Source organism: Ovis aries, chromosome 3, assembly GCF_016772045.2.
Source record: "Ovis aries strain OAR_USU_Benz2616 breed Rambouillet chromosome 3, ARS-UI_Ramb_v3.0, whole genome shotgun sequence".
NCBI lineage: Eukaryota > Metazoa > Chordata > Mammalia > Artiodactyla > Bovidae > Ovis > Ovis aries.
In genome coordinates, this window is record NC_056056.1 from 193,109,184 (window position 1) to 193,132,202 (window position 23,019).

At 34.2% G+C, this 23,019-nt stretch overlaps 1 protein-coding gene across 1 annotated transcript in view; it reads right to left on the minus strand.

The window, feature by feature from the left end:
• Nucleotides 1–1,317: 1,317 nt before the first annotated feature.
• ETNK1 (ethanolamine kinase 1) overlaps nt 1,318–23,019 on the minus strand; it is a 54,720-nt gene continuing 33,018 nt past the window's right edge. The window contains exons 5-8 of the mRNA XM_012175197.3: nt 15,740–15,823; nt 13,783–13,943; nt 7,342–7,415; nt 1,318–7,020 (exon numbers count right to left, since the gene is read on the minus strand). Of these exons, the coding sequence (XP_012030587.1) occupies nt 6,948–7,020; nt 7,342–7,415; nt 13,783–13,943; nt 15,740–15,823 (392 nt within the window). The 3' untranslated portion in view covers nt 1,318–6,947. The remainder of the gene's footprint in view (nt 7,021–7,341; nt 7,416–13,782; nt 13,944–15,739; nt 15,824–23,019) is intronic.

Below are 23,019 nucleotides of genomic sequence, written 5' to 3' on the forward strand. Positions count from 1 at the left end.
GCTGGAGAACATCATTGATTCAATGGACCTGGGTTTGAGCAAACTCTTTCAGGAAACAGTGAAGGACAGTGGGGACTGGAGTGCTGTGGTCCTTGGGGTTACAAAGAGTTAGACACAACTGAGCAACTGACTGTGTGGATCACAATAAACTGTGGAAAATTCTGAAAGAGATGGGAATGCCAGACCACCTAACCTGCCTCTTGAGAAACCTGTATGCAGGTCAGGAAGCAACAGTTAGAACTGCTGTTAGAACAGCAGAACATGTTAGAAGAGTTAGAACATGGAACAACAGACTGGTTCCAAATAGGAAAAGGAGTACGTCAAGGCTGTATATTGTCACCCTGCTTATTTAATTTATATGCAGAGTACATCATGAGAAACGCTGGGCTGGAAGAAACACAAGCTGGAATCAAGATTGCTGGGAGAAATATCAATAACCTCATATATGCAGATGACACCACCATTATGGCAGAAAGTGAAGAGGAGCTAAAAAGCCTCTTGATGAAAGTGAAAGAGGAGAGTGAAAAAGTTGGCTTAAAGCTCAACATTCAGAAAATCATGGCATCTGGTCCCATCACTTCATGGGAACTAGATGGGGAACAGTAGAAACAGTGTCAGACTTTATTTTGGGGGGCTCCAAAATCACTGCAGATGGTGACTGCAGCCATGAAATTAAAAGACGCTTACTCCTTGGAAGAAAAGTTATGACCAACCTAGATAGTATATTCAAAAGCAGAGACATTACTTCGCCGACTAAGGTCCGTCTAGTCAAGGCTATGGTTTTTCCTGTGGTCATGTATGGATGTGAGAGTTGAACTCTGAAGGCAGAGTGCCAAAGAATTGATGCGTTTGAACTGTGGTGTTGGTAAAAAACTCTTGAGGGTCCCTTGGACTGCAAGAAGATCCACCCAGTCCATTCTGAAGGAGATCAACCCTGGGATTTCTTTGGAAGGAATGATGCTAAAGCTGAAGCTCCAGTACTTTGGCCACCTCATGCGAAGAGCTGACTCATTGGAAAAGACTCTGATGCTGGGAGGGATTGGGGGCAGGAGGAGAAGGGGACGACCGAGGATGAGATGGCTGGATGGCATCACGGACTCAATGGACGTGAGTCTGAGTGAATTCCGGGAGATGGTGATGGACAGGGAGGCCTGGCGTGCTGCCATTCATGGGGTCGCAAAGAGTCGGACATGACTGACTGACTTAACTGAACTGAACTGAACAACTGAACAACTTCAAATATACAAACAGTTATATGCGAACACAAAAGCTTTTGCTACAAAAGGAAAACTACAAAAATAAGCTGAAGTCACAAGATTTATGGATACAAGCAGTTAGAACCCAACTTTATTGTTACAACCAATTTTTATTTACAGATTATAAATCTCTTCAAAAAGATACATTCCTTCATTTAATCAATGGTAAAAGGCCTTATTAAATAGAAATAAAGCCTAAACATCACTTATATTTAAACAGAAATACAGATTCATTAAAAGTTTGTGAACATATAGCAAAAACGCATTTTTATTTAAGAAGTTACATGAATGAGGCTGTTTTTAATTTTATTCACTGGCAACCCCATTTTAACCACAGAACAAATTTTACTTAAATTAACAGCAGTAAAAATGTAAAAATTAAAATTGAAACATGAAAATGAGCAACAAAAAACAGGAAGTATCTTCATTACCAAACAGATTACAAGTTCTCAGACACTCAGATACTTTCTGAGGCATATCAAATACACCTACCTCAAACGTTGCATTCATTTGAGAGGTATCAATACATTTTCAGTGCTGAGACTATTTGTAGCACTTACAGTATTTACAGAGCAGCATTATACTACTATGTTTCACATTTAATAAACACAAATTTAACCTTTATGCCACAATTTCCCAATTCAACATACAGCTAATGCAATGACAGTTATTAATTTAGTTTTTTTCTTTTGAAACCGATAAGGACATTATCATTTAAGAACATGGAATAATGCCAGGTCTTCTTTCTTAAAATAACAGTATGTTTTAAAATCCAAATACTTCAAATCATGGAAACTTCACCCAGCTATACAAAGGCTCCTAAATAGAATAGAGTTTAAAACTCTCCTCTTTGCAAATTCCACCAATTTACAATTACTTTAGAACATGGAAGTAACAAGAAACTTCCTCAGATTACTGAACAATAAAAACGTCAGTGTGTCACTACATAAATTAGGTAGCAGCACACCACATCCATGCAAGTGCTCTTATTTCTGCCACTGCTTTTTTTGGGGGGTGGTCCTTTTCCAGTTCATAGGATCTAGCATTCATGGATATCATCAGATCTTGGTCTCTCTCCCAAAGTCCCTTCGTTAAGAGTTATGAAATTTAACTAATGGTACAATTCAAATCAGCCAGCTTTTTCTTACTCTTCATTAACTAGTTCAAATATAACACATAATGTTTTCAGTTTTTATAAACACCTTGTATTTTGTCAAAATGAGTAATGGTAATTAATACCATTAATGGGCAGGATGTAAACAAAAATATGTCTACATTTAGGAATTAAGAATTTTACAGAGCAACTTTTTTCATAACTAGAAAAGTCATAGGATGCATAATGAACACAGATTTTAACTGGCTGTTTGATAACATCAGTAGCATAGTAAGTGCATTAAGTATAGGAAAGAAGAGAAAGCAGATTGTAGGATAGAACCCTACTAAAAACTTGACTTCTGAATGCCTCAAACTCAAAAAGGTATTTTCTACAAGCACTACCATTATTTTTTCTATTCAAATGGTTGAAATCTGTCCATTTCAAATTATAATCCAGAAAGGAAAATTTTAGTGTAAAACCTGTTCAAAAAATCCAATTCATCATGTAATATATCTTATTAATTTCAGTTTTTCAAGTACTCAAGTAATGCAAACCCAAGCATTTTCTTTTAGAGCAATGCATTTACACACTAAACTTCCAAGATGGGGGGAAATTCATTTAAAATAATCACTACATTTTTCTGTCTGAAGACACCAAACCCAAGACAAAACACTGTAATCACACAAGCGGTATGTAACAGAAAAAAAGGCGGTTCCCTATAACTAATATCTTTTGTTTAAAAAAGAAACAAAAACAAATTGCCTTAATATGTAACTAAGTTTCCAGTCAAACATATTCTAAAGTCTAACGAACTATATTAGAAAATTCAGAGCAAATCAATTTTGAAATAAGGATTAAAGTTGCTTTAGGACATCCTTATAATTCACTTTCCTTGGTACATAATAGTTACTAGCGTTTGCCTTTTGTGTTGAGTGATGCAAGTTGCTGTCAATAACAAAACTTTCCTCCTAGCATAAAGCATTGTTAACTCTATTAATTGAACGACTGACTAATATTAAAAGCTTGCCTATATCACTTTGGAACGCAGTATAAAATGCTTATTAAAAGCAATGTAAAGCAGAAAAGCAAAACGATAGTTTACTCATTTACATTATGAAGGATTTTGAAAATGGTACAGAAAATGTAAGAAAGAAATACCTATATAACTTTAAAAGTGGAGGTTTTTAACTTTTAATTCAGAGTGTTTAGGGGGAATTTTTCCTTTAAATCTGGAAGCTTTCATAATATGTTTATGAAGTTAAATACTCCTAGTTCCACAAAAATGGAATTAGCAGTCATTAAAAGAACAGTTCTATCTTTTTCTGTATTTTACAATCCCCTAATGAACAATTTCATACTTAGAGAAGCCAACTGAGATATGCTTAAGTTGAACTAGAAGCTATTATTTATCATCTCCCTTGTACCTATGGGACTTAAGAATCATATTGAGATATATAATAATTGAAAGTGTTTTTTTTGGTAGAGAAAAGTTAACAGCCTTGAAAATAGAAAAGGGTAATACTTCAGTTTGCAATCATTAAACTGCATTTTTAATTTGCTTTAGTTTAGAATCATGACTCAAAGAATGGAATTCTTACAGGGTATTAATTTAATGCTTGCAAGAATCTAACCTCCAAAAACTAATAGCCAAATAAAGAATGAAAAAAAGTCATATTAGGCACTGAGAGGCTAAACAAGTAAGTACTGACGTTAACAAAAATGGATAACCCTATTTCCAGTTCCTCTTGTTATCCCACTGTACCGCCCCATCTGTTGGTTATTTCCAGTCTAAACCAAAGAGCTGGATCATTCCCTTACAGAAAAATGTCTACAAAAGGAAAGAGAATGCAAAAACAATACACAATCTCATATGCAAGATACAATTCACACTAATTTACAAACTTTTATTTACACTGTTTTATATACATTCCAGGCAGACCTAGTTGATGAGTTTTGTGCTCATATTGATCTCAAATGATCACGTGAACAGTATGATTTACTACCACATCTCTTTAATTCCCAGAAAGTGGTGGTAGCATGGGGTCTGGAGGGAAAAAAGTCAAGTATTACTGGTCAGGTAAGATCACATAAGTAGGTAAGGAACAAAGAGGAAAAGAATTGTGGAATTCTGCTTGTTTAAGCATCCAGGCCACTATGGTCTACTGACTAACAATGAGTATACATGAATGCCACTTCTCTAACAACCATTTTCATATTTACAAAATGAGCTTACTATCAGTTATTAGGTAAGGCATTCAAATTCCTTAACATAAAAAGGCAAAAGACATCTCAGCAAGCCACAGGACAAATTTTAAAGGGATGTTTTCCCTTGAGAATCCCTTAAATGGTCAATTCAAAGGGAAGCAATTTTGAATTCTATTATTAGGCTGAAGTATGATCCCCAAAACCTGCAAAGGAAGTGAGAACATCATGATACCCCAAAGAGTGGGAGAAATATCTTAAATATCTTATTTTGTTCCCAAGATCCACTGCCTAGGGCTAAAGTGAGAGTCTTTATTCCCCTTTACATTCACTTCCTGAATCTCTCTGAACCACTTACAACGGTGTCACAGCAAGCAGCCATGCACAGTCTACCAGCAATGGCTCAGTGAATCTATTCAAAATAGTCTGAAGAATATGGAAGGAAGATAGAAAAATGATCTCCTCTCCGACTACTGTTCTCCAAGATATATACTGTTGCACTTTTAGGAAGTCAGAAAGCAAAAAAAACCTCGAGTCCTACATATTCTTCATTGTTCTAAGAAAATGTTCCAGCCACAGATGAAAATTCCACCAAAAACAATTTCTCAAGTTCACTCTTAACATTCTATAAAAAGCTATTAACTGTTTAACTGGTTCTTTTCCTTTAGTTAATTAGGTAAAATTGTACTGATCCAATGATAATACGGTTTATAAAAACAGAAATGAACATTTGCAACGTTGGGGAGGTAGGAAACAAATCGCGGCTAACACTGTTACAGATTCAGACAGATTTTAAGATTCTAATCATGTAACTAGAATTTACCATTTTCAATGCCTGTGTTTCTACTTACTTTATCAGTTTTAAACATCTTGAGCTAATCCAAGTATTTTAAAGCACTTATCTGAGAGTATAAGTCATTTGGAATAATACATCAGACTCCCCAGATTTCTCAGAGGATAAATTTGCAGTTGCATATTCTGAATATGCAGATTCATTAAGACAACTTTGTACATGGGCACTTATGTGACCAAAGTGTGCAAAGCTTCTCAGACTAATTTTCTAAGCAAAGTTAACCATGACTGCTCAACTCCACACAGCAGTCTTCAAAACTTGAAGTTTGCTTATCTATCCCAAAGACATAAGCTCCTTCCAAATAATAACTGTCATCCTCTCACAGACAAAACCAAACAAAATCAAAAGAAATCAAAACAAACAGAAGCCCTCCTACCATGAGTATTTTTGCTTAATTCACACTGTTATATCAGATTTTAAGTGTACAGGATTGATGTTCTAAATGTTCCTTATTTAATTCTTTTAACCACCTCAACTTATTTCTCTGAAACTACATGTTATCAAGTAATCATTTGCTATCATTCTAAAGACACAGAAGCAAAACTAAAACATAAAGCCACAGTGTAAGGAATGAATCTGGAGAAGTAAAAAAGAATTAATCTAAATGACATTTTCTTGTTCCCAAATATTATAAGCATTCTACCTTTGTTTCAAAAATTAGTAACTGCTGTACTAGCTACTATTTAATAACAAACAAAATACAGTATATCCCAATAAGTGAAACAAAATTTTTGGTTAGAAACAAATTGATACAGTAAAATTTTAAAAACAAACTGTACCTACAATGACCATACACAGTACATGGAAACATTATTTAATGCAGATTTTGGTAACAAAACCACCATATATCTATTCCAGGATTATATGGTAAATGTTAATATTTATTCTGCCAGACTATGTAAGAAGAGGGAAATTTAAATTCTAAGATGTTCCCCCCTCCAAAATGCTTTCCAATTCTTCAGAAAGATGTACCACTATCATAGACAGTGTATGTATTTCATTCTCCTAAACAGATATTTTTCTATGAACATTCTAAGTTATCTAAACCAGTGTCTGGCATTTCAAGAGTAAATGATTCATTTTACTTACAGTGTGTCAGAAAGGTTACTCTAAACATCAAAAATGTTTACTGAAATTAATCTTATTAAAGTAAAACATAACAAAAAAAATATTTTCTCTGGGAATTTTTCATTGCTTACACTAAACAAACAGATGAAACAGATGAAAGCAGTCACAAAATTCATGTTAAATTTATAATAAATAATTCACATATAACACAGATTAAATTATAAAAGGATTAAACTGACATCTTTGTATCTTTTTGCTGATTTAACAAACTTCTAACCCACCACATACTGAAAGCAGTAGGTATATTTCTTGACATCATTCAGACTATTTAAAAAATAAATTGGTTGTTAAGAGGCATAATTTGTAAAGCAAGAAAACCAAATTAAAAGAATTTTAACAAATATTGACTTTTTGGAATTTCTTAAAGATCCACAAGCACTGTTCAGCTACTTAAGAATAATTAAAGTCTTCTTTACTCAGGCACTTTTAATGCAGTAACCTCAGGCTTCATTTTAAAGTACTGGTTAAAACGAACAACTGCATACCTATCAAGAAAAGAGAGTAACAACAGAATTAGAGCTAAAAACCTTAATCCTTCCTTTATTTTCACTCACCCTTCTAAGTTGTTTTAAGTTTTAAAATCTAAAAGGACGTATTTTTAGTTTATTGCACCACCTACTGGACACTTTTCTAATACTGAGAACATTTAACAGATTAAACCAGATTTCCTTGCAAACCAACTATTAAATGCATGCAACTCTTGTAACATCTGACTAAAAATAATAACTACATGTCCCTTATGGATTCTAAAATGAATCCAACTAGAGTAGAGACAAATGTAATGCATACAATAAAATTAAACTTACCCAAGGAAATCAAAATCAATAGTGGAGTATTTGGCTTGAATCAAAGCCCACAATCCCCAAAAGAAATGAGAAGCCTAAAAGAAGGAAAGAAAAATCAAGAATTATGATAATTGATTTCTTTTTAAAGAAAATATGAAATTCTAAGTTTTTCCTCTTTCATCAACTCCATGCATATTTTCTTGATGCCTTTTTAACACACAGTATCTACAACACAGGTAATACTGCAGTGCACAATTCTCTGCTACTACTGCTGCTGCTGCTGCTGCTGCTGCTGCTGCTGCTGCTGCTGCTGCTGCTGCGTCGCTTCAGTAGTGTCCGACTCTGTGTGACCCCATAGATGGCAGCCCACCAGGCTCCCCCGCCCCTGGGATTCCCCAGGCAAGAATACTGGAGTGGGCTGCCATTTCCTTCTCCAAGGCATGAAAGTGAAAAGTGAAAGTGAAGTCACTCAGTTGTGTCTGACTCTTAGCGACCCCATGGACTGAAGCCTACCAGGCTCCTCCATCCATGGGATTTTCCAGGCAAGAGTACTGGATTGCCTTCTCCGGTATAATTAGGAGCTGCACAATAATTTTGTATTTATGCTTTACTAAAATCTATTTCACTATTCACTTAGTGAATCTAAGACTTCACTTCCCAAGAAATATTTTATTGTAACCAGAAATACTATAACTGGAAAAAAATTACTAGCTGTGTGGCTGTAAACAACTTAATTAACTCCTCTGTTTCCTCATCGGTAAAATGCAGGTGTGATCATTTATAATAAAAAATAAACATCTGATCTACATCCACTGTTTCTGACTTTCCTAAGCATAAAGCAACTGGGGAGCATTTTTTATATAATATCTGGTCTTTTGTCGTTGGTTCCTAAAATAGTTCCAGAGCCATAAAAGTGAAAAGAATGTCTGGTTATTCTTAACAAGTCCCTTTCAACCACATGTTACTGAGGTATCGTTTGAAAAGATGCTAAACTTGAGGGCTGGTTGCCAGGGGGAACCAACCAGGTGATTAGATGGTTGGAACTTTCAACCCCATCACCTCCACACCTCAGGGGAGGGAAGAGGAGCTTGAAGGCTGAGATAAATCAATGCCCAATGATTTAATCAGTCTTGCCTCTGTAATGAAGCATCTATTAAAACCTAAAAGGAAGGGGTCTGGCAAGTTTCCTAATTTCACAAACCACAACCTATGCACATGCTTGGGAAGGGAGGGGGTGGTCTACCCTAAACTCCACGGAACAGAAGTTCCTGAACCCAGGACACTTCCAGATCTCACTCTACCACACTTCTTCATCGAGCTTTCTTCTGTATCCTTATAATATCCTTAATGATAAACTGGTGAACATATGCAAACATTTCTCTAAGGTCCATGAGCCACTCTGGCAAATTAATAGGCCCCAAGGAGGGAGTTGTGAAAACCTCCCATTTATAGCCAGTTGGTAAGAAGTACCAATAACACCCTAGACTTGCAAGTAGCATCCAAAGGGGTGAGGGCACAGTCTTGTGGGACTGAACCCTGAACTCACAGAATCTGACACTACCTCCAGGTGGACAGCATCAGACTTGAGTAGAATATGTAAGACACCCAATCACTGCCTGCTGAGAACTGGAGAACTGGGGTGGGTGGGAGGGTGGGTGGGTGTGTGTGTGTGTCTGTGTGTCTGTGTGTGTGTCTGTGTGTGTGTCTGTGTCGTGTGTGTCTGTGTGTGTGAATGGGAGAACTACCTCAGAGCAACTAACAATAGTATTTACACCTGGCATACAACAAACATCCAATAAAATGTTAATTATTATAATTACACAAAACCAGAATGACAAAAATGAGGAAGATTTTAAAAAACAGTCTATCTAAGGATATGTCTCAGGTATTGAAAGGTGAATTATGAAATGCCCTCCTTCTTTTAAAAGTCTAAGTCAGCGGTTCTCAAAGCGGTCCATGAGTCCATGGAAGATTCTGAGGCCCCAAGCTATTTTCACTATAATACTAACATGTTACTTGTCTTTATGACCCTGTTTACCTTTGCAGTAATGGAAAAGCAGTAATGGGTCACACTCCTAGTTCCTTAACATAAGCCAAGGCAGCAGTACACCAAACTGTACTAGTATAATGGTCTTACTCTACCACCACACACTCGCAGTACAAATACAGTCTCACTAAAGAATGTACTTTATGAAGCCATTAAAACTATTAATCTTATTACATCTCCACCCTTGAATACATGATATTCTGACATTCTGTGAGATGACACAGGAAGTACACACAAAGCACGGCTGATGCCTACCCAAAGTATGAAGGCTGTCTCAAGGTAACACACATATGATTGAGTTGTGACCTAAACTTGCACAATTTTAATGGAATACCATTTTTACTTGAAAGAACAACTGACATATGAACTACTTATTAGAATTGAGTATTTGGCAGACATTTCTCAAATACAAAAAAAGAGAACTTGTCATTTCAGTGAAAATAACTGACAGTATTTGTTGCCAATGATAGACTTAAGACTATTCAACCTAAATTAGAACACTGGAAAATCTGTGTTCAATTCTGTGAGATTATCAGCTTCTCAATAAAGTGCTTATTATTTTTCTGATACTAGCAGTGACATAAATGTTATTTTTCAATATATAATGAGATGTATCAACTTTGAGAAGATTATACAACTTAATAAATCCATATTTTCCAATTAACTAATGAATGACATTAAAATTACAAAATCACACACTGGTATAAGAGGCATTCAAAGTGTAAGATAAACTAACCAAGTTTAATGTAATAGAGTAGAAAAGTTAACTGATATGCTCAGATTAAACATTACTACTAAACTTAAAGCAACTATTACTTATTGAATTTTGGTGAAGCATCAAAAAAAGAATATCCACAGTTCTCTGAAAAGGCAAAATACTTCTCTTTCCCAAAAACATATGTGTGTGAAACAGGACTATCTCCACACACTTCAGAGAAAACAACACATTATATGAGATGAAATGCAGAAGCAAATATGAGAGTCTAACTTTTGTTAAGCTAGACACCAGAGAAATTTGTGAAAGTATAAAATTAGGTCATTCTTCTCACTGAAGTGTTTTTTGCTTTGGAAAATAGTTATTTTTAATTTTTAAAATGCTGTTTATGTTAGTCTGAGCTTTTTAAAAATATATATATTTAGTAAATATTTTAAATTTGTTTTAATATCCAAGATGGTAAATATTGGTCACCTAAAAATAACATCAAAACAGCTCTCCCCAATGTTTCAAGCACTGTTATCAACCGTATTTCTCAATTTTTATTCATACAGTAATGTAAAATAACTAAATGATTCTATATTAGAGAAGCATTATACACAGAGCCTCACTTATTTTGGTAGGTTAACACCTTTTACAGGCTGAAAATGAAAAAAATATATTTATATTAGTCTCTTATATGAATAAAAAGGAAAGTAAGGGAACAGTCCATTTATTATTTGCATTCTCAAAAATGGAGAAGTGAGAATACTGAAGTACAACTAATATAATAATCTACGATTCTATGATTTACTAATACTATTTGTCTCAGATTTGGAAGTTACAGATATGTACATCTATCAGAGGGCATTTTAATTCCTAGGCTACCCACATCTGTTGCCAAGAAAAATTAGAAGCTTTATATAGTGAACAAATAAAATAAATTCTCAAACTCTTCTGAAAACCTCATATAATTTTAATATATTATATATAAATAATACATATGTATAAGTTTGTAAATATATAATTATACAACATAACTTTACTTACAAAGAATCTGAAGTCTGCCAACAATGTGTCTAAAAACTCATCAGAGCTTAAAAAACCCAGATTAGCTATTTGGTTTTATAATGCAAATACCTACTTTTGTTTGTCATCATCTCAACATTAATTAATTACAGTAAACAATCAATAACAAGTGAAGTCTTTTAATATTTAAAAGTCTGACCATGCCCTGAGGAATAAACATTTACCAACCATTTATTTTGGGGCTTCCCTGGTGACTTAGCTGGTAAAGGATCCGCCTGCAATGCGGGAGACCTGTTTGATCCCTGGGTTGGGAAGATCCCCTGGAGAAGGGAAAGGCTACCCACTCCAATATTCTGGCCTGAAGAATTCCATGGACTATATAGTCAATGGGGTTGCAAAGAATCAAACATGACTGAGTGACTTTCACATAACCATTCATTTATTTAAAACCTCTACACCTCGATCTTATTACTCAAACCTCTTCCTCCCTTATCAAAACAGCCTTACAATGCATGTCAGTGCTGTCTTCTTCATGACAAGTGATCAAGGAAGGATAAGGAAAGAGTTTTTAAGACATATTCATAAAGAATAAGAGGAACTTGCCAGAAAATACAGGGAAAAGGGTATCCTACGTAGAAAGAAGCATACAGGGTTAAAACACCTCGGAGTGTTTAGAAAACATGATGACTCTGCTAGAGGAGGAAGTGGATGTGAGAAATACAGTGGGAAATACGAAAATCTGTAGATGCTATCATTTGTATGTCACTCTGTAAATCATAGGGAGCCATAGAGTAGAGAAGTGACACAATCAGATTCATAAATTAGATTCTAGCTATTAGAAAGATCACTTTTAAAATGTACTGTATGAATTACAGACAGAAAAAACCTAAAGGTGAAGAGACAAGTAAAGACTAACGTAGGTGAGAGATTAAGTCCTTAATCATAGGTCATGCAATTAAGGCGATAAGGGGTGGACTTCACAGAATTTCAGGAACCAAAAAAAAAAGAACCTGAAAATAGAAAAGTGTGAGAAGAGGAACACTTGAAAGATAATTCCTTCTTTCCTGGTTTCAGAATACAACAGAATACACATCATTTTAATTAAGTCAAAACAGTACAGTGAAGAATAAATAATGGGAAACAGGACAAGATGCTGAAAATAAAATTCAAGTTTGGACACATTGTGGTCAAATACTAATGAAACCCTGGAGAGATACAGTCCAGATCTGGAGCTTGACAGTGGGAGGAAACTCAACTTGGGATCATTAAAAGAAAGGGCAGTAAAAGCCAGGGAAACATATATAAAGTAGGGAATTCCCTGGTAGTCCAGTGACTAGGACTAGGCACTCTCACTGCTAAGGGCCCAGGTTCAATCCCTGGTCAGGGAACTAAGATCCCCACAAGCTGTGTGGCACTGCCAAAAAAAGAAAAAGAAAATGGGGCAGAGCCCAAAATCTGAACACTAGGAAACACTAGAATGCAAGAGAATTAGAGGAAGTGTAAGAAGAAAGAAGAGCCAGAGAAGCAAACAAGCAGGAGAGCACAAAAGAGAAAAACCAAGGGAAAATGGTACCACAAAAATTAACAAATAAAAAACTGTCAAATGCTATGGACAGATAAAGTAAGATAAAGACTTAAGAGTTTTAACTGGATTTAGCAATTATGCCATAATTGTTAAGAAAACCCTATATTCTCTACTTGAAGACCATGCTTAAAAGAGAACAAATAGAAACAGCAGGCATCCTAGGACCAAATGGAGAGCATGTCATTAATGTTCTAAAGCCATCAGAACAGTAGGTAAAGAAGTCACATTTCAGCACATCCTCTTAAAATGTATTCTGAATGGCTCTGAAGAAACACTACTTTTAATACTATGGAAACAGTACACCCATGAGCCACGATTAGAGTCTATTTGTAAAGACTACATGGCAAATAATTCCCGTGTCAATTGTAGAGAATTGTATTAAAACTAAAAAGACACAGTAGCTAAAAGAACTGCAACCCAATATTCAATCTGTCTCAACACCTTAGCTGAAAGCTCATTCTAATGGCATCATGTCATTCTCAAAAGATAATTTAAATGAATTAAATTTTGAAAAAGTAGATGCATTTAGAGTAGAGAGGTGGGTCTTGAAAATAACAGAGCATTAAAATACCAAAGATGTGGGAAATAACTGCTTATCAAAAGGTCATGAAGACACAATACTGTGCAGTTATGAACGCAGTTCTACTGGTTCTTCCAATCTACTTTTAATCATGCTAACATGAGAAGTTCATGTGATGATTACATGTATTCTGGAAATAACCTCATTTCTCATAAATCTATCCTTGATCATGTGTTTTAATAACATAAAGAAAGAGAATTCGGTATTTTTAAAAAGTGCTTCACACTTTAATCCTAACTCTATCTCAAATCCATTAACTGAACAAACAATTTTATTGAGCACTTAACCTGTAGTTTGGCATTGCTGTTCTAGGGGCTGGGGATACAGTAGTGAATGAAATAAAATCTTTGTCCTCAAAAGCATTACAGTGGGGGAATTTTAAACACTCTTGTTTTGTCATTATTTTAAACAATTAAAAAGTTCAAAAAACTCAAAATAGGAACTGCTTAAAAAATGATGGAAAACTTTTCTTAAGCTATTAACATTGTATTAAGAACCTTTCATTAATTTCTTAAATTTAAACTTACCAAAGCAAACTGATTGACTTGAATGAAGAGTATTTCTACTTCCTTTTCAGTAACTTCAGTCCCAAAACCCTTATATTCTTTGTAGGCTTCAAGATAAGAACGCAGCCACTGGCCCTGTAGTTCTCTACCTGGATAAAGACTATAGTCTACATCACTCACACCTAAAATAGAAAAATACAGTGAGGTTTTTTAAAACACATGACATATCTTTTACTTTAATAATGTGCACCATCTACCTATTTTTTTCAGAAAAAAATTATTAAATGTCTCCATTTTTTGCTGAAACACTAGATATCATTAAGTAAATACCATTTATTAAGTAAACCAATCATAACATATTTCTAATTAAATTCTAATACACCATAATCAATTTTCACTGCCTCAATTTTTCCTCAAAATGTGAAGCCTGAACCAACTACCATTAGGTGTCACAAATCTTCATTTACCTCAGTACCTCAGGAGATTCTTATGATTCTTATGCACACTAGCATCTAGAGCATTTTCTAGAACTGTGGCTTTAAAGCGTCTTTAACCATTACTTCCAAAGTAACAAATATTTAAGTGGATAGACCTTTATATTTTTTGTTTTTTGGCCACGCAGCATGTGGGCTCTTAGTTCCCCAACCAAACACTGAACCTGCACCCCCTACATTGGAAGCATGGAGTCCTACCTACTGGACCACTAGTGAAAACCATAAATACATGTTTATATTGAAGCCTTACACATGCACCTGATACTGTATTTCATGAAACAATATTTACCCTAACTACACCTTCCAATTCTGATATTTTCTATTTCTTTTGCATTCTTTGCTTTAATTCCCCTACACATCTGATCTCATGATGTGCAGTTTGAAAAATACTCATCAAGTTCCTAGTATTTTGCCTACCATTCAAGTTGATCCTAAGTTGATCCAAACTTACTTCTCTGGTCTTATGACACTCTATTCTCCTTCATGGATTTTATATCCTACAGGAATAGGTATATTCACCTTGAAGATTTCTTCCTTCTTCCTGCAGTGCCCTCCTTTCTATTTGCATATCAAAATTCTATCTTTTTCAATTTTTTTCTACACAAAATCATAATAAGATCACTGAAGCTTCCTCTTTTGTATCCTCACCAGTGAAGCATATTCATGGTGATAACTCTTTTTATGCACAACTACTCTCCCTTCCTATAGATAAAGAAATAAATTCTTGAGCTTTTTAGTTAGATGACATTCAAAAAGCCCAGGTATACAATGGAAAGTCAAAGTCACTCAGCTATATCCAACTGTTTAGGACCCCATGGACTGTAGCCTGCCAGGCGCCTCTGACCATGGAATTCTCCACTTGGGCTTCCCTGGCGGTTGGCTCAGCTAGTAAAGGATCCGCCTGCAATGTGGGAGACCTATGTTTGATCCCTGGGTTGGGAAGATCCCCTGGAGAAGGGAATGGCTACCCACTCCAGTATTCTGGCCTGGAGAATTCCATGGACTGTATAGGCCACGGAGTTGCAAAGAGTTGGACACGACTGAGCGACTTTCACTCACACACAACGGAAACAGCAAAGGCCTTTAAATGATTAAAAAAAAAAAAAGAGTTGGTTTCAAATCTTAGTTCTCTGCATTTTACCATGACCTTGGTGAATTACTTTACTCATCTGTAAATTGAGAACATGGATTGTGTGTAGAAAAAATTAGATGAGATTTATAAAGCAACTATGTCAATTCTTAAAAAAAAAAAGTAAAAGCCACAATTATTATTTTTCTCTTATTTTCCTTCAGAAATTAAGGAAGAGGTCATCATCTCTTTCCTCCAATAATAAAGAAAAACCATAATGGTCATGAAGAAAATTAAAATTGTTGCTCCTACCCCCAAGTTGATCTTCTGTAAAGAACAAAAAATTCTAAAAAGCATCCTTTCAAAGTTTTATATGCTACCTCACTAGAGGAACATGTTCTCTGCTGGATTTTACCTGCAAATTCATTGAAATGGTTTCCAATATCATATGCCAGGTAGTTGTATCCAGAATATTCATAATCAATGAACTGTACATCACCTATGTGAGACACAAAAACAAAGACATAAGAAATCACATATAGGATACGAAAATCCCTATGCTATTTATAATTAAATAGCTTCCAATATTTTGTCTCATTGTACGTGCTTGGTTACATGCACTTCTGAGACAATACAGGGTAAGGCTGTGAATTTTATGGCAATGAGCTTTACAAAATTCCAATTATGTACATAGGTCAACAGCTTCTTTGTGGACATCAATGTCCACTATACTAAATAAAAGTCAAAAAATACAGTAATTCTCCACATTCAAACAAAAGCAAATATGTATTTAACCACATGGGGGCATCAGTTACTTAAAAATTCAAGTTTAGTTAGAAATGAAAACTACCTTCGGAAACAATAATTTATGCAACTTTCTCAAAAGATTAATATATATTCCAACAGTGAGTTTACCGATGGAAAAAATACATAGACTTTCAAAGGTTTGAATTCTGTGAGTCCTGCACTTAAGCTATAACACTTGCTGATTAACAGAACCTCTTTAAGGTAAGATAGTTGCTATCAAACTCTTAAATATTCTTGAAATGCTACATAATTAAGGTTTCCAATAGCTTACTTGAGCAGCATTAAGGTGGTCATTTTATCATTTAAAGGAACAAAGGTAAGCTATTTTTTCTTTTTGAGAAATTTTTATATATATAAACTAAAAAAATTCCTATTCTAAATTAGTGCTTTATATATATATGCAAATTTTATTATAATTCTTCAGACTATCCTGTTCCATTCGCCCAAGGGACAAACTCTTGCTTTGGAAGCTTCATCTTTGAATATTTAGTTAGAAGATTTGGCTCAACACAGATATAGGTCCTATTCAAGTGAGGAAAAGACAGGGAGGGAGGGAGAGAGAGAGAAACATTACGAAAAAAACATCAAAATGGGTCACTGTCTACACCAGGGGATCACAAACTCAAAAGGCTCAACAGTTAAAATGGACACATGAACACAGATGTAAGGCTGTTAAGAATAGTTTCTAAGCTGCTGATATTGAGAAAATACAGAGCTATGTCTAGTTACACTATCTTTTAAAACATCAAGCTGAGGTAATAAACTTCTGGTTTAAACACACTGGCTTTTCCCAGATGAAAGAGCCTTTTAACTATCATGTGTTGCTATAAATTTATATGTTTAATCTTGGACTGTATGTTGATCATATTCCAACTCAAAAAAGAGTATTATATGACCAAAAAAATGTAATAGCAAGTGGAGTATTTTACACAAAAGCAAAAAATATATATATAATTGCATTTAATATATAATTCAAAACTTTCATAATAGTCAAGTCTAGAGTAAAATAAGTGAGATCATCAAAGTATTAAAGTCCACTTACCAAAATCTATATGCCTATTGACAAAATAAGGTTTCTAAGAGCTGGTGACTACATAAACCACTGCAACACAACCAATTCATATTCTTGGAGAAACAAAAACTATCCCACAGAAAGTCTTAAAGTTAACCAAAGCACTTCACTAACCAGCAGAATGGGAGGACAGAACAAGCTTTAACCAAACCACTTCACCAATAAGTTGCAAAATGAAAAGTCAGAATATATTTAAAAATTTTCTTCTAGGTACCCTTGGGAATGACAGGGTAAAGACCACCATGATGACAAAATACTTTGCAGCCATGATAAAAATTTCATTTTCAAAAGTTATTTAATGGCCAGGAGAATTACAAATGTTATATGAAAAAAGATACAAAATAGTAAATACAGTGATCCAAATTATTAAAATATGCCTGAAGAGAGAAGGAAAAAAAAGAAACATAATACATAGGGGGGAAAAGACGGTGGAAATAAACCAAAACATTTTTATTGGTTTCATTTCAGATGGTAGACAAGTGACCTTTTTTCCTTTATTGTTTACAATAAACATTACTTTAAGGAGAAAAAAAATGATAGTTTAAAAAGATTAGGATGAAAGAGACTAAATATAATGATTTGGGAAATACCTATCTACCCACCCAGACTTCAAAATATGAGGATTCCAGAGGATTTACCAAGTTGTCTCACTGAGTCAACCAAACAATTTTAATAAACAATTTTTCAAATTACAGCTGTTGATTGTTTTAGCTCTTTAAATACAAATTCTTGTAGAGCTCATACAAACTGTTACATGCCAATAAAAATACACAGCCCAGTCCCCGAAGCTTACTTTAGCCACATAAACAAAAGCTTCAATTTCAATTTTCAAAATCATATTTAGAATTTGGCAAATATAAATAAAACAGCAGGTAAACCATGCCTGCTTATAGAGTATATACAATTTAAATAAAGCATAGATCATTTTAACAAAAGTTAAAATCTGTTTCAGTATGAAAATTTTAGCAATGACTTTTTGTAGTAGCATTAATTCATTAAAACTAGCCTTTATTTTTAAATGCTATGTTGAGTTTATAAATAATGAAATTTTAAAAATAAGAAAATGAAGCTAACAAGATACAGATGAGGCTGTTACCAGGCTCCGTGCATGTGAACAAGTGATGCGATAAACCTCCAGTCAGTGCGTTTAAGAAGCACGGGTGCGCCGCCACATGGCAGCAACAATGGCATACCTAATCTGTAGCAGATGAAGAAAATTTGGCAAACTCACATTTTACAAGACACAAAGCTTAAAAGGAAAAAAAAATTTTTTTTAATCTGCATTAACTATTCTTTTCAAACTACTGCAAACAAAGTGGAACTCAACCTTAAATTTAATCTTCTGCAACAAAGTAGAATTAAAGAGGCCTGCTTTCCTTATTTTGGGTGCCAGAAAAATCAAATTACTGGAAAATGCTTTCCTACAAGAGAAAAAACATACCCTGAACTTTTTTCCTCTACAAATTTAACTTCTGAATTCTAAAATTTCCAATTTATTTAGAGAAACATCCACATCACTATTAAAAACTAACAGCTCATATGGCATGACTATCTTGTTTTCTCAAAAGCTTTTTCTTTTATTACTATGTTTCTTTATCTTCACAGTAATGAAGTCCATTCTTACTGAGTTAAATAAATTGTTCAAATCTCAGTACAGTTTAAACAATATTTAAAGTACTTTAAAACCAAAAAAACGTTAATTAACTAAGGCTATATAATTCACACAATCCATTCATTTGGACTCCTTTACTTGTTGTTGTTAAGGAAAAAAGGATTAAAAGCAAAATAACCAATATGAGAACCTGAAAATGGTTCCAATTCACCCTACTTGCTCTACAGAGTTATGTAAGACAGGAAAAGAAGAGAGAAAAAGTAACCACAATTACACTCGAGTTGGCAAAATGTTTTCTCTCTTAGGCAGAAAAAGGAAGTATTCTATTCTGGGAAAGTTTCCTTTCATCTCTTTCTCTGAAGTCCAGTAACTTTACCCTGGACATGCACACCTTCACCACAGCACTCATCGTTCTGAATGCAAACATCCGTTTTCTTATCTGACTCCTCCATCGTTTCCTGGAGGGGCAGTTGGAGGGGCAGCAGGTCCCTTCCACCTTTCTTCATGCAATCCACAGAGCAAACCCTAGCACACAGGAAGTAGTCAAATGCTAGTGAAATATTAATAAATGGAAGTTTTGCAGAGAATGCTCAGACACAGTGATAACACATGTTTAAATGGGAGCAGGGGAGATAAGTATGAAACACTAAGGAACAAAGTATGGCATTTCTGACATTCTTATTCAAGTATATGGTTGAACATATAGCGGAAGTGAATGTATGAGTAAAGAAAAAAATCTAAACTAGTAACTATTTTAAGTAGCTCTTCCTTAATAGTTCAAGTTTTTACAGTCCATTTAAGTTTTTTATTATGTGAATTAGGGATATTTTACTTTATGCTAAATAGTGATTTAGACTACAAGGTTTAAAACAAAGTTAAGACTATCCTTCATAATAATTCTACCCTGGAAAATATACGCTAACAAATACGGTAACAAATTTTAATTTAAAAATAAAACAAAAAAACACTTTTGTTAAAAATCAATAAAATAACCACAACAATGCTTTTTCATGAATAATAATAAAGTGAGTAAGAGTTAGAGTCAATCAACTCTAGAGTCGATCAATGGGTGGGTGAATGGTGACTCACCCATTTTCTAATTATATTGTTTAAAACTCTGAAGAAGAATCTAGCTTACTCTGTAATTGCCCAAGAAAGCTTTGTTTCCTAAATAGTTATACATTAGCTTCCTGCATTTGCTGACAGAAAAAAATAATCAATGGCAGCCATTTAAAGTTACATATTAGGTCTTAAGCTTTTTATGAAGTTTTTATGAACGGGGGGCTTCCCTGGTGGCTCAGCTAGTAAAGAATCCACCTGCAATGCAGAAGACCTGGGTATGATCTCTGGGTTGGGAAGATCCCCTGGATAAAAGAAAGGCTACCCACTCCAGTATTCTTGCCTGAAGAATTCCATGGACTCTTATAGTCCATGGGGTCCCAAAGAATCAGACATGACTGAGCAAATTTCACTTTATGAATCAGGGAAAAGAAGAAACAAAACAGCCACCAGTAAACATTCTGACAGAGGATTAAGACATGAGACGACAAACTCAAAAGCTTTAGCGATTACTTCTGTCAGCAGCTAAAGGATTAGTTGAAATTAAAATACGAGATTTGAAGTCTGTTAATAAGCAATATTGAAATTTGTTCCACTTAGTATAAATTATTTTTAATTAATTGCTGATTAACTTAAAAGAAGACTGATAAGTCTTATCATACAGTTCTGGAGCAAGAGTCACTGCTTTTGGTTTTATCATTATATAACAAATTCTATCATCATATCATTAAGTATACTTTTCTTACCTTTTTAAGATGTCATTTCACTGAAGCCAAGGAATGGGACGCTGTTTTACCAACCACCTAATTCCTGGCACTGACTAACATTTCAAAAATCTTGACAACTACCATCAACTTCAGAAAGGAAGCTTACTCTTCTCCCATATTCCTGAGTCCTGTCAACTGACATGATGAAAACAAGTAGAAGCAGGATTTCTTCTGTGATGCCTACCAGTTCCTGTAACATTCACAGGTGAAAATGCCTACAAACTGCAGAGTACTCATAGTCTGTGTTTGTGTGGATATGAGTAAGTACAGCACACATATATATACACATTTTTAACTTTAAATTAATCACTGGAATTATAGTTAAGATAAAATCTGTAAATTGCATTTAAAGACAATCTGAATTGTCATCTTATACTACTAAGCCATAAATCCTTCTGGCTTACAGTTACCATTTTTACTTTTTCAGAATCAGATACACTTACTTTGTATAATACATCTCCTATGAACATAATACAGGGGTTGGCAAACAATGTGTCCTCAAGCCAAATTCAACCCAGTGCCTAACAATATATGGCTGTGTTTGTGCCACAACACAGAGCTTAATAGTGGAAACAGAGACTATAATAGGGGATGAAAAGTCTGAAGTATGTACTACATAGCTCCTTACAGAAAGCTCCTTACAGTTTGCCAACTCTTATCACAGTATAATAGTTGCAACTGAGAGCTGTTAAGCACCTAGTCTGGTGCAATATGTGTTATATGCCTCATCTAAAATCTTGTCAGGAAGCATCTGGAGTAGCTATTATCTCTAGTCTCAAACAGAGCAAATAAAAGTTCTAGACTATCAACAGTATAAGCAGCACTTCCTAGAGTCTTAAGCCCATCCAGGAAAATTTTTGTTCAGATGGTCTTGGATGGAGCCCAGATACCTACATTTTCCCCAAGTATCCTAGGAGATTCTGGTGCAGACAGTAAAGGATTAAATATAAACACTTAATGAAGATAAAGACAACTTCTTTAACACCACCTACTTCCATATGTGATTGAGCAGGGATCTGCACACAAGAGTGTTTGGTTCCAAAATCTATATTCCTTTTGACTTCTCTTTAAAGTTACTTAAGAGTCTGATTACTCTTTTAAGAGTAATGTATCTGCTGATAAGAGTTACTTAAGAGATTTTTAATCTAGTTATACGATATAAAAATCTAAGTTATTATAGCTGAAAAGTACATGCAGAGACCAACATGATCCAATATATATTCATAAAGTTTAAAATTTGTACTTTCAAGAAATTAAGAGTCTGAAATACACTATATCTTATTACTTTATATATATCATAGGTGGGTACAAAATGGTGAAGCCCTGAGCTCAAATCACATGAATGACTTATCAAGTGATAACAAATCAAACACATTTGTGAACATACTATGTAACTTAATCATTTATTCTATGTAGAAACCATTTTAATTCTAAAAGACTTAAAACTTGGAATTTCAGATGCTACAAGGCAGTAAGGTAAAGAACTCTGCAGTCCATGCTTCTAATTTCAATGAGCCTCCTGATGGTACAATTTTAAGTACTAATGATATGCTACTGCTCAAATACATATATTCTTTGCTTATTAAATTCACTAAATTTATATAATTTACCTTTTTTAAAAGTATGAGGCAAGTTACTTCTCCTTATAACTAAAGACAATATGTCATAACCACATTACTTCAAAACCATTAGCTCCTAATTAAAAGCAAGTAAGATAATAGCAGGATAAGATAATAAAAAATAAAAACAAGCTTCTTGCCACATTTTCATGAGTTTCAGATTTTACCTGAACAACATTCCAAACATGTTTTCTTAATGCTTATGTATCAACTAATCACATAGAAATTGATTTTTTTAATGGATGCCGCAAAGTCCAAAGTAGCCTTCCTAATGAACAGTATAAAACCATTGATAAGAAAAAAAAAAAAATTGTAAGAAAATATAACAGAATATTTTCATAACTAACACACAAACATAACCACAAAGACAAGAAGAAACAAATGGTACATAATAGACTCCTATGACGAAGCGCAAACTCTAAAAACTGTATCAACGTATTTACACTTGTTAAACTGTGAGCTTTATTCTTCAATGTAGGGAAGAAAAATTAGACACAAAAGTATGATTTAGGTAACTCCTGGTAAAACAAAAAATAAGAAGTTTGAACTTTTAAAGCCAGGATGAAGCATAAATATTTTATTTGAAAATAGGATAACTTTTCATATCACTAATCAGCAGTTTAGATAGCCAACTAGTTAAATAAAAAAGCAAAAATTCATGTTTTATACCTAAAACATAGTAATCTGATTTTTTTGGTCCCTTTTATTTTAGATATCAATTAAGTTTGGTGAAATGAATATGCAAAAGAAACTTATAAA